Source organism: Nicotiana sylvestris, chromosome 5, assembly GCF_000393655.2.
Source record: "Nicotiana sylvestris chromosome 5, ASM39365v2, whole genome shotgun sequence".
Taxonomy (NCBI): domain Eukaryota; kingdom Viridiplantae; phylum Streptophyta; class Magnoliopsida; order Solanales; family Solanaceae; genus Nicotiana; species Nicotiana sylvestris.
In genome coordinates, this window is record NC_091061.1 from 14,963,599 (window position 1) to 14,976,361 (window position 12,763).

At 33.5% G+C, this 12,763-nt stretch overlaps 1 protein-coding gene and 1 non-coding gene across 2 annotated transcripts; one reads left to right on the forward strand and one right to left on the reverse strand.

The window, feature by feature from the left end:
• The first annotated feature begins 4,320 nt into the window (after positions 1–4,320).
• LOC104224413 (transcription factor MYB92-like) lies at positions 4,321–6,559 on the forward strand. The gene is made up of 3 exons (XM_009776050.2): positions 4,321–4,495; positions 4,856–4,985; positions 5,293–6,559. Exons 1-3 carry the CDS (start codon positions 4,363–4,365, stop codon positions 6,047–6,049), a joined length of 1,020 nt encoding a protein of 339 aa, XP_009774352.1. The 5' UTR covers positions 4,321–4,362; the 3' UTR covers positions 6,050–6,559.
• Positions 6,560–9,793: 3,234 nt separating this feature from the next.
• TRNAE-CUC (transfer RNA glutamic acid (anticodon CUC)) lies at positions 9,794–9,866 on the reverse strand. Its single transcript has one exon. It is a non-coding gene; the product is annotated as a tRNA-Glu (tRNA).
• Positions 9,867–12,763: the final 2,897 nt, after the last annotated feature.

Genomic DNA, 12,763 nt, shown 5'->3' on the forward strand with positions numbered 1-12,763 from the left:
ATCAGGTTAATCGTGCCTTAGATGCAATTACCCCAATTGACCACCTAGGAGGAAGTCACTACCCTAGTGCCTTTTAAACCATTAGATACAACTTGTAGCATTTTACTCTTAGCTTAATCTAGTTGCAATTATAATTTGTAGTTTGATAATCGTAGAATTATAAAGAAAACCCAAAAATGAATAGAAGTGCAATTTGGGACAATCACACAATCCTAAGCTAAATAGACACTCAATTCCATTCCTAGCTCTCTGTGAAAATCGATCCCGGCACAAAATCAGGTAAAAGCTATTGCGACCCTCACTCGCTACTTATTAGTGGTGCGGAGTTGGCCGCGATCACACGCCGCAGCATGTTTTTTTATTTACGCCTGGATTTGGCTTATTATAGTGCTTGGGCTGAAGGATCTCCTCCGGAGCCTGCACCCCATATAGTGAGCGCAATGGATATTATATTTGGGATAGAGTTCCTTGGGCATGGAGCTTCCCTATATATTTATATTTCGGATGGAGTTCCCTAGGCATGGAGTTGCCATATACCTTTATATTTGGAATGGAGTTCCCTGGGCTGGATTGGCCCTATACAGTATTGAGAGACTGACTGTTAGTTGCTATTTATATTAAGGGATTGATCTTCCCAAGGTTGGACCTACCCCATACAGTACTAAGTGATTGAGTATTCTGAGAGTGAGTACGCGAGGCTTCCAAGATAGTGATTGATTTATTTTTCTTGTATTGGGTTTATCTGTTGAACTTGAAAACATGCGTACATTTTTGTACTGTTATTTCTATATTGGACTGTATCTGTTGAGCTCGTCACCACTTTCAGCCCAAAGGTTAGTCTTGTTACTTATTGAGTACATTGGGTCGGTTGTACTCATACTACACTGTACACTTCGTGTGCAGATCCAGGTACTTCCGGATACGGTGGCTGCTAGATTTCAGAGATTTATCTGTTGGAGACTATCGAGGTAGCTTCTTGGCATCCGCAAACCTTGACTATCTCTTTCCTTTCAGTTATTCGCACTGTTATATATTTCTAAACAATGTTCTTTTATCAGTCAGACTGTGTTATCATTTAGATGCTCATGTACTCCGTGACACCGGATTTTTGGGAATGTATTGTATGGAGACTCAGTATTTGTATCATAAGTTGTGAGATTTTTTCTTAACTTTATTTATTATGTTTCCAACTTAAAAGAATTTTGTGATTTATTGAGGTTGCCAGCTTGTCTAGTATTGAGATAGGCGCCATCACGACGGGTGAGATTTTGGGTCGTAATATATTGGTTCACGTGAACCCATATACATTAACCTAGATACGCCCATGTCTCTAACAAAGGCGACTATATATATATATACCCAGGGTTCGAAGCCGAGACCTCTCGTTAAGGAAGAATGAATACTTATCACTCCATCACAATCCTTATTGGTAAGTTAGTTAAGGTTTTCTCCTGGAAAGTAACACTTCAATTTTCATCCATATAAAGATTGCTTCTTCCACAAAGTTTCCTTGTCTGGTAGACCAACTTAATTTGCAAAGATAGCAGGGATTAGTTTAAAAGAGGAAGTGATGTAACTAGAAGAGAATTATTTAGTAAGAATTTCAACATTGTGTTACTGTCAGCTAAACAACTTATTTGCTTGCTGTATTGGGTTTTCACCCAATACTACATCTAAACTACTAAGATTTTGTATGACTCTAGTTGCCACGTACCTGTGTTCATTCCCATGCAAAAACTAGACATTCACATTATCTCGCATATTGTATACTCCATCAGAAAAGGATAGAACTTGTATATACAGATCGATAATATAATAAAAATTTAAACTGTAAATATTGGATTTTATTTCAACTTGAAAATGAGGATATACTGAGGTTATATTTTCATTTTGGACTGCTCATAATAAAGTCAACCCTATTAACTTTAACAGATATAATATTAATCACGTGGTTAGGTATATAAGAGATAATTTTTCTGGGCAACTTGCTTGTTAAACAAGAACCCTTTTCCCTTGATGTCTGAACCTAACCTATCTGTTTTCCCAATTTTGTGGATAGGCTCGTCCCTTGTCTTGGTGACAGTGTAAAATTATTTGATTATGATAAGGAATAAAACTAGAAAATTCAAATTTGGAAAGTGTAAATTAAAAGAAAATTAAATAATGTTTCACAAAAAAAATAACTAAATAATATTCACAAAGAAAATAAATAATTATGCAATTACCTTCCTTGTTACAAATGGCATTAATTTATTCAATTATTCCTAGTTACCATAATAATTCGACTAAAATTATCTTTTTTAACATTTAAAAATTACATTAAGAAAAACTCAATATCCTCTCCATCCCTTACCTTTACGTCTTGTCATCTCTGCAATATAGAGGACAATGAATAAGGGGACATGGACAATAAAAAGGTTCCTGCCATGCGCATGGTTCGAGGAAGGGTATGACCAGGATTTATTGTACGCAAGAGACTATTTTCACTGTTCGAACTCCTGATCATATGACAGCAACTTTACCGATTAGGCCAAGAGTCCCCTTCTGAGTTTTGAATACCAGATGATTAAAAAATAGAAAAAGAAATTTAATTTGTCTGCTGGTGAAAACTTGAAGAGTTTGCTGCACCAACTTCCTTTCTAACCAAATCCCAGTAGGGGTCAAATAGGGTACAATCTGCTTCGGTTCTTGAGTTAATTTTTCTTTTTCTTTTTTGGTTTTCTCTTTTTCTAATGATAGTAACGGAGTAATAGAAAATAGTGTGTGAATTAGCGAAAGTTTCTTTTTTTTTTTGTCGTAAACTTGATTTTGTTTATTAATTAGGTTTTGATTATCAACACTTATTCTCTGGCTAAGCCACATGATCAGCTAATTAATTACTTATAGATTATAACGTGCCTCATGACTCCGTATTACCTGCAATGTGTACTCACATATATAGTTTTAGTTACATTCATTAATCAACTCCATAACCACTTCAAAACTATTAGAAAAATGATACTTCCTCCGGTCCACTTTAAGTGATTCGAGAGAGGGTGGGTGTGGCTCCCATGAACAACAAGATGCGGGAAGTGAGATTTAGATCGTTCGGGCACGTGCGGAGGAGGAGCCTAAATACCCCGGTTAGAAGGTGTGAACGGTTGGCTATGACAGGTACGAGAAGAGGTAGAGGGCGACCTAAAAAGTATTGGGGCATATGATCAGATAGGACAATGGCGCAACTTCAGATTTCTAAGGACATGGCCCTGGACAGGGAGGTGTGGAGGTCGAGCATTAGGGTTGTAGGTTAATGGGTAGTTGAGCGTTTTTCCTTGTTGTTCCGGCTAGTCTAATAGTGTTTTGTCTAGGACTGCTAGCGTTTTTTGTTCATCACACTATTTTTATTTTTATTTTTATTTTTTATTATTAGCATAATTATTGTCCTTCCACTTATTTGTTGTCTCTTACGATGCTGATACTATTTGTCTGGTTTCTATTGTTGTGACAGATCTTTTGTCTCTGAGCCGAGAGTTTCCCGGAAACAGCCTCTCTACTCCTCCGTGGTAGGGGTAAGGTCTGCGTACACTCTACCCTCCTCAGACCTTACTAGCTGGATTATTACTGGGTTGATGTTGTTGTTGTTGTTTATGTGATGCACAGTATTTCATTTTTTCAGATATCAAAAAGTAATTTAATTTTTCTTTCCAAAGTTGCCTTTGGAGTAAAGAGCCTAGGAGTAGTTTGTTATATTTCCAATGAGCAAATTAAGGTTAATATGGTCAATTTCATTGTTAATTAATGCTAAAAGATGAATTTCTTAATATGTGTAAAAATGGCCAAAAAATCACTTAAAATGGACCGGAGAGAGTAATCCACACCAACTGTCTCTACCTCTTTAATTTGAGTCCCTCGGTGAAAATCCTACTTCTGCCACTGCATATATAAAGTTTATAGCACGAGCTAATTACATTCTATAAACTTGACAGTATAAAATATATTTTACATGTCACTTATAACGTAACTATAGGTAAATTGTTACAATAAACATGATAGCCTAGTACATATAGTAACTTGTTGTAACACGTTAAATTACACTAACAGCGTAAACATTGTTTACAGTTTTGGGGTATACAACTTAAGTCACTTGAATCTAAACAGAAATATGTAGTAGAGGGGTATGAATGACATTTCAATGATTGTATAAACAAATAATAAGCTCCCACGTAAGTCATGTTCCACTGGTTTTAATACAACATAATTAGGACAAAAGCAAAGAGTATTATATATAACAGTAGTCATCATATCAACTTTGAGTAGTTATATTTAGTAGGACTTGTAGAAGGCAACCAAATCATCAGAGGAAAATTAAACTGTAATTAGAAAATGGGAAGGTCTCCTAGCTCTGATGAAAATGGTCTAAAGAAAGGTCCTTGGACTCCTGAAGAAGATCAAAAACTCACCAATTATATCAATAAACATGGCCATGGCAGTTGGAGAGCCCTCCCTAAACTTGCAGGTATTTACACAATTTACAACATGATTTTTTGATTCCAAAATTCTTTCTCATATGATTAAAAAGGGCAGCTCGAGCTGTGGAAACAACATCTTGTAAAAATGTACGGGGTCTCCCGCTCGGTGCACTAAGCTCCCGCGCTATATACGGGTTCTCCCGCTCATATGATTAAAAAGTGCAGCTCGGCGCACAAAGCTCCCGCTATGCACGGGGTTCGGGGAAGGGTCAGACCACAAGGGTCTATTGTACGCAGCCTTATTTTGATTTCTGTAAGAAGCTGTTTTCACGGCTCGAGTTCGTGACCTCCTGATTACATGTGATTAAAAGAAATAATATTCTTTTTGTTTTATGTTGCATTTCCAGGTCTTAATAGATGTGGAAAGAGTTGCAGATTGCGTTGGACTAATTATCTTAGGCCTGATATTAAAAGAGGCAAATTTTCTCAAGAAGAGGAACAAACAATTCTCAATCTCCATGCTGTTCTTGGCAACAAGTAATTATTTCACTTTCTTCTCCTTTTCTTTCTTTCTCAAAATTTGACTTTATATATATAGCTTGAAACTTTGGAAATTTTCTTTTCGGTTTTAACTTACATACACTAACAATATAACTTTTTTATATTATTAATGTATTTTAACCTGTTGCACCAGGTCGCACGTCTTATATATTTATCAAGTATTAATCTAATTTTTATGGGCAATTACCTATAAAAGAAACTTTTAATTAAGTGATTTAATATTGTAGAGTTTCTTTTACGTCAAAGTATAGAAGTTAAACTCTTTCTTTTTATCTTGTTCAAGGTGGTCTGCAATTGCAACTCATCTACCGGGGCGAACTGATAATGAAATCAAGAATTTCTGGAACACATATTTGAAGAAGAAGCTAATTCAGATGGGATATGATCCAATGACTCACAGACCTCGAACCGATATTTTTAACAGCTTACAACATCTTATAGCTTTGGCAAATTTGAAGGAATTGATGGAACATCAGTACTTGCAAAATCTCCTACAACCTCGTAATATCAGTTTCAATACGTCTATCCAAGATATTGAGGCTTACAATCTTTTAAATTCAATTTCTTCATTAAAAGATAGCCAATTCTTAGGCACTAACAACCATTTGGAAAATCACTTAATTTCTACACCTAATTCAAGTCTTCAAGCTATTCAAGATTTAATCCCTTTTTCACATTTGCCTGAATTACAAACCTCTTGTAGTTTCCAAAATTCATTAAACAAAGATAAGGTTCGACCTCAAAATACTGACTTTATTACTGTTCTGAACCATGGAGAAACATTATCACCTACTTCTCCATGGCTTCCTTCCTCTTTATCTTCTTCTCCTCCTCGTCCTTCGCTAACAAATGATTTGACAAGAAAAGAAAATTCATCAGAAGTGGTGATCTCATCTTGCTTATTGGAAGAGAGGAAACTTCCGGACTATCTTTTTCAATCAGATAGCGAGCGGTCACTCAGCAATGAAGGTGCTCCAACTTTTATCTGGCCTGACCTTCTCCTTGAAGACTCTTTTTTCCAAGATATTCCAAAGTTTTAAAATAGTAGTACCTCGAATAACCATGCCAGTTACTTGACTATCGGAGGAGAAACTATTGTTAGAAATGTTCACGTAAAAGCTCCTCTTTCATATGCAAGTATAGTGTATGGTCTAAATTGCTTGGAGTTTTAACTTTCGCAAACTTTTTTTCCATTTTTTGTACTTTACTATTTTGCCGTGCTATTTTTGGTTTTCCTAGACAGGATATACAATTTCCATTAGTATAGTGAGTCAAAGAATCAAAGCACAACCAATAAAACAGTAGTATATAAAAAATAGTCTCTCCGTTCCAATTTATGTGAACCTGGGCACGAAGTTTAAGAAAAAATGAAGACTTTTGGAATGTGTGGTCCTAAACAAGTCAAAAAGGGGCCCCAGAGTATTTGTGTGGTTATAAAAGCTTCTCATTAAGGGTAGAATTGTAAGTTTAAGCTAAATTGTTACTAAATTTAGAAAGGAGTTATTTTTTTTTTGGAACAGACCAAAAAGGAAATAAGTTCTGTACACAAATGTGAATGCATTGCTTCTTGGATATTATAGCTTATGTAATTTTCAATTACTTTTTCCCTCATTTTCTTTTTCTTTTTCTTTTTCGATATTTTTCAAACGAAATGTATTAAATAGTGAGTAATATCAATTGATATTCTTATAATGAAAGTACTGGTTTTGTTTATATACGGAAGGCAAGCCATGAATGATTTCTAAGCATACAAAAAGCTGCTGCATGCTAAAAAGAAGCACGTAAACTTTGAATTGCGCACAGAGTCGTAACCCGAATTTGAAGTTTATTGATTAATTTTGAACTTATTATCGAACTTATAGCTCGTTTAGTTACAAAGATTCGCAATTAAATATTTATATATTTAATGAAGTTATTCATATAAATACAATGTCAAAGTAAAAGCAACTGGATTCGTCCAAAACCCGTAGCTAATAATTGCACACTTTTATACCAACCAAACAAAGAAGTGCAGAATCCAAATTAAAGTAACTTAAGAGTAAGCAGTTTAGCTGTTCCTTTTTTTTTTTTTCTTTACTTGTTGGAAGATTTTGGAAATTCACTTTAATTATTTCTATATTCAAAGGACTACAAGGGAAAACCATAGACAAGAGAAAACAAAATTAAGAAAAAGAAAGAAGAAAACAAATAGATACTCCATAAGCATTCCCCATCAAGAAGATCTTTTATATGTTGGCCTCTCTTCTTTTTTTCATTAGTAGTAGGTTTATGAATTAATATTTTTTCAAAAAACTAAATTTTTTGAAGTATAAAAGGACAATTTTTCTAAAAAACTAGAAATAGAAAACTTCAAAATAGATTTGATCAATTTGAAGCAATGAAAATATTTTTGGTTTCCTATTAGAGGTAAAAATAAAATTACTCTCACTAGGTGTTAATCTGAAAAATATATTGGCTTAACCATGAAAGTTCCTTAAAACATAATAGTCACTTTGATTTTGATGTTTTAGATTTATTTTCCTAATTAAAAGTGTTAAAGAAAAATAATACAAGTAGAAAATAATACTCTAGCCGATATTCTCAATCAGATAAAAAGACTTGATCCTTTATAAACTATATTGTTTATAGAATAATATTTATAGTAAATAGATTAAATGAAGTAAATATATATATATATGTGTGTGTGTGTGTATATGTGTATATATATGTGTGTGTATGTATAAATATATCTATTAGAAGAAGTCGATTACGCCAAATACTATTAATAACTTTGCATCTACGAAAGTTAAGAAAATACCCTTCAAATAAATATATTTAAAAAATAATTAAGGTCTTTCATCAAGGTTTGACTTTAGGCCTAGCCGTCCCTAGTATTAACAGAGACTCCATGATAATTAGCATATTCTTTCTGGTCCCTTCAGTGTTTGGAATTTTATCGTCAACTAGAAAAAAGTAGAGGGAGCAGGAAGGAAGGGGGGGGGGTAGAGTTGACTATATTATTAAAGTCAAAAAGGATGATGTAAAACTACTCTCAATTATAAAAGGAGGGTCCAGAGTGGTTAGGAAATAACTTGGAATTCATTCATTTTTTATTTTTTTAATGTCTTTATCAAATGATTTGGGATGGATAGATACAACATAATTCATGATTCAGACTTCTATGAAAAGACTGAACAGAAACACATGTGAAAATTACCTTTGGTGCCCAGTTATTTTCTCAGTGAGTAGGTGGACTTCACTTTCTTTTCTACCAAGAGATTGACTATCCCAATCAAGCGAAAATTAACATAATGTTTATATTTTTCTACTGCATAAAGTTCTAGAACTAGGAAGATTATTAAAATGAGTCCAATTGTTTGAGTTAGTGTGTACAAGTGATCTAAGATTATATTTTTCGACAAATAAAAGTAGTATCATCATTTGATTAAAGTCAAGATCTTGGTCTTTCTTGTCAAAAATAAATTTTAAGGAATTGATTGGAAATTAAAAAACAAAAAAATTGAGTGATTTTACTAGAGATAACAAAATATTATCCTATTAGGTTTGCAGTAGAATGTGAGTGACCATCCATTGTTACTGCCAAGGCATGAAATTAACGTTAATGACTTAATTCTCGCTCACCATCAGAACTAAAGCTCTCTAGATCTCCCTTTCAATATGAACTCTGATTTACAATATCTAGGGTGTTCGTCGGTCGATATGGTATGGTAATTAAATATTTGGGTTAATATTTTCGGTATTCGATATTCGGTTTTTTATATTTTTATACTAATACTATACCTAATTCCCTTTCGGTTTCGGTGTCAGTTTCGATTTATTTGGTCCAATAACTTTGATTTGTTCGGCTTAAATATTAATGATAGCATTAATCTCGCAAAGTCACTATCTCGACTCCCGAAGTGAAAATAGCACGGGCTAGCCAGTTTTCGCACTGATAATTGAAAAATAGCCAGTGTTTGCAAAGTCATTAAAAAATAGCCACTATTTTGCTGCAACACGAAAAGTTTCAACATAATATACTGGAGATTGGAGCACCTGTGTATGAACTTCCAGCATATTATGCTAGACCAGTATATTATGCTGGAACTCCAGTATATTGTGCTGGAATATTTTTCGTATTTTGAACAATATTTTTCAGATTTATCTTTACATGAAAAATGGCTAAATTTCAATTACTTTTGAAACGATGGCCATTTTTCAATTATCACTTGTAAATTTGGCTAGAATTTCACCCACTCTCGAAACAACAAAGTGAAAAAACATTCCCACACCCATAGAACTAAAAATGATGATTGATATATGTAGAGAAAACCTCTATTAATTGGTCATTCAATTATTAAACAATCCACACTTAAAAAAGAGAAGAGCAAAAGGAACCCTAAAGACGTTAATCTTCTTATAATCTAATTATTTTACCTTTTTTGTTATTGTTAATTTTTTTATGGATAATTATATGTTGTTATCTTTAAAAGTAGCAGGCAAATGTACTTTAATCTCAGCTTCTCTGAATGTTTAATTCAAACGTAATCGTAAATATGCAAAAGTTGAAATAAGATTATCATTGCTTACATGAGAAATGATTAAATATCTCACACTATTTTATTACCATTATCCACAATTTATTAACAACTAAACAAAGATAAAAAATATTATAACTATAGGTATTTGGTAGAATTCCTTCCAAATATACAAATCCAAACAAAATCAAAATTTACGGAAACTTAAATTTTCACAAGAATAGGCTTTGAAATTGAGAAAAATTCAAAAAGAGAGAAACAATTATATTCCGTTGCCGGGAATTGAACCCGGGTCTCTCGGGTGAGAGCCGAGTATCCTAACCGACTAGACTACAACGGATTGATGGTAGACTTGTACTACATTGATTTATAAATAATAAAATTTCTAAAATGATGTTTTGGTGTGTGGCAATAACATTTTTTGTATCTCACAATATTATAACATTAATGGGATTACTGTGGAAATCTCTTTACATTGATTAGGTATAGGAATTTCATTTTATACTATTGATATTACAAGAAATTCTGATTTATTCCCTTTACCCCTCCAAGAAATAATGTAGTTGATCTAGTGAAGTTAATGATTCATTTAGCGTTAGAGACCCATTTCTTTTAATCATGGAAATTTTGTTAAAATTTTCTACATTTCAAAAATCAATAAATAAGTATTTAAGATATAATTTTGATCGCAATTTTCACGATGTTGCAAAAGCGCTTCTCGTTATCTCAAGACAAGGTATTTATTTACCCATAAAAAAATATAGTTAAATTTGTATATGTGGTTTATAGATACGTGGATTAAGATGAACTGAGTAGTAAAATTAAAAATAATTATTTCGAGGAAGAATAAGCATGTATTTCAGATAAATTCCACCGGAATCAAGCCAACAGAGAAGCTTCCACGGAATCCTTCTTTTATATAACTATGGAAATGAGAAAAAATAGAGATAGCTTTGCTAATTCTTCTTGATCGTGTCCCTACAAGGAATACAAATGCGGCTATTTGTAGTTAAATTTTAAGAGATAAGATTCTCAAATCTTGCCCTCTTAAGGATGAATAAAACCTCTCTTGATCGTTGAACAATGTTGGAAATAAATACTAACATTTTCTGTAACAGCTACCCCTTTAATGTTATTTCGTTCCGCCAGTATTTTGCTTTCAAATTTACTCCTCCAATCTTTGTGTCTCGAAATTCACATAGTACCGTCATATGTTTGCATGCGATATTAGTTAATTGTTGATTCATTTCTATCCTATCACCATTGTCACATGTCTGCTCGAGAGATGCCCACCGGTAAACTCTATTTTTTACCCAATACAGGTATAAAATAATATGTCCATAAGTTTGCGTATCATTTTGTTTGACTGAAAATTCATGACATTATCATTTATCGATTCAAATAAAATTCTAAATGCACTTCAACAATTTGCTTATCAGGTATATATTTTATATATTTTAAGTTATGTGCACTGATAGTGTATATGTAACTTCTATAATCATGCTAAGTATCCTTACGGCAACAGGCAATTTTCATAAAATTTAATAATATTTTGAAAAATAAAATAATAACTTGCTATGAATAAATTTATCAAATTACACTAGTATAGTGTAAGAATTATTTACATTTTCTTCAATTTTTCTTTCCTTTTGAATAGTTTTGACGAATGAAAAGCATAGGACGTGACCGATTGTGGTGGAATGATAAGTGCCTGTGCATTTTTAATCAAAAGTTTCAAGTTCGAGCACTTTAAACCCAAATGATTTCTCGACACGAGTTTGGATTAGCCGAGTCCCAAAGCGAGGTATCGAACACCTGATTTGCTAATTTACTAATAAAACAATATATAAAGCTTTGAATTTCATGTATAAAGAGTCATGTAATAAGAATACATTTGTCCTCATCCCTCAAATTCTTGATCCTAGAAAACGGAAAACACATAAAGAAAAATATTGTTATTAAGTAGAAATTTAAAATATTTACCGGCACACTTAGGTACTTTTGTTGAAGAAGAAAACAAATGAGCTTCTTTTTTTTTCTGAAAAATTCTCAGGGAATAAACTTGCGGTCACTATCCTTCGAGTGCAGACAGAGTAACCAACTCACCATGCAATAGCTCGCAAACCACACAAGAAATATATATCACACTAAACACGCTCGGCCGGTGCGACGAACGCTGGTTTGGTATGTTTGGTGTGGAGTATAAAGAACAAGGTTAGAGGAGTAAAAGTAAACATACCAAGCCAAGAATAGAAGAGGAGATAGAGCCAAACTAAACTAAGCGTGGTTGGGGGACTTGCTAATGCAACTAATTTAGTGTGAAACAAAAAGATACTTAATATAGGCAGAACTATTGTTTAACCAGATTCAAAAGCATCCACAAAACAGTAAGCGGTCAGCTTTCAAACTAAATTGCATTGGAAACATAGAAGCAAAATAAATACTACTCCCTAAACTATCTTAGTGGGCGTTTGGACATAAGAATGGTAAAATTCCGAAAAAAAGTGGGGAAAAAATTTCAAGTGAAAATGGTGTGAGCACGTGATTTTTGCTTCACACGACAATCGCTCCAAAAAGAAATAAAAACAAATATAATTGGCCCTGCTGTACAATTTCGGATTTCTGTGCGGCACTTTGTTGATTTATTTATGACTTTGGCCCATTTTTATTTATTTACTTTATTAAAATAAAATTCAAAAAATATATGTGTCCTGCATAATTCAAACCGTAATCCGGTCGTTAAATAGAAAATCGTGATTAGGCATTTTCGTCCGTGATTTTATTTGGTTTGACCTTACCTGTTTTGAAATATTTTAGTATGTGTGCAAATAATTGTATTTGAGTGTGTATTTAATTTTAATTTGATTTTTGGCTTAGTTTTGTTTTAAAATAAATAAGAAAAAGAAATAAAAAAAAAAAAGGAAAGACCCCTTCCGGACTTGGGCCAATTTGTTAAAATTGGCCCAACAAACTCAGCCCAAACGGACAGCCCAAGCCACCAGTCCAAACAGCCCACCCCCAGGCCATGAAACGACGTAGTTTAACACCAAAACTACGTCGTTTCGATGCCAACCCATCACAACCGTTTAAACCAAGCCGATCCAACGGTCCAAGATCAATCCCCATAACCCATCAACAAACCCGACCCGTTTACACCCGGACCAAACCCAAACCCTCAACACTTGAAACGACACCGTTTCACTTAAGACCATCAGATCCAAACCGTAGATCTAGATT

What these genes read in the sequence shown, in the direction of transcription:
- LOC104224413 (XM_009776050.2), top strand. Translation starts at nt 4,363, where the DNA reads ATGGGAAGGTCTCCTAGCTCTGATGAAAATGGTCTAAAGAAAGGTCCT. An exon ending in AGCCCTCCCTAAACTTGCAG is followed by an intron (nt 4,496 to 4,855) that starts GTATTTACACAA and finishes TTGCATTTCCAG; the next exon opens with GTCTTAATAGATGTGGAAAG. An exon ending in CATGCTGTTCTTGGCAACAA is followed by an intron (nt 4,986 to 5,292) that starts GTAATTATTTCA and finishes ATCTTGTTCAAG; the next exon opens with GTGGTCTGCAATTGCAACTC.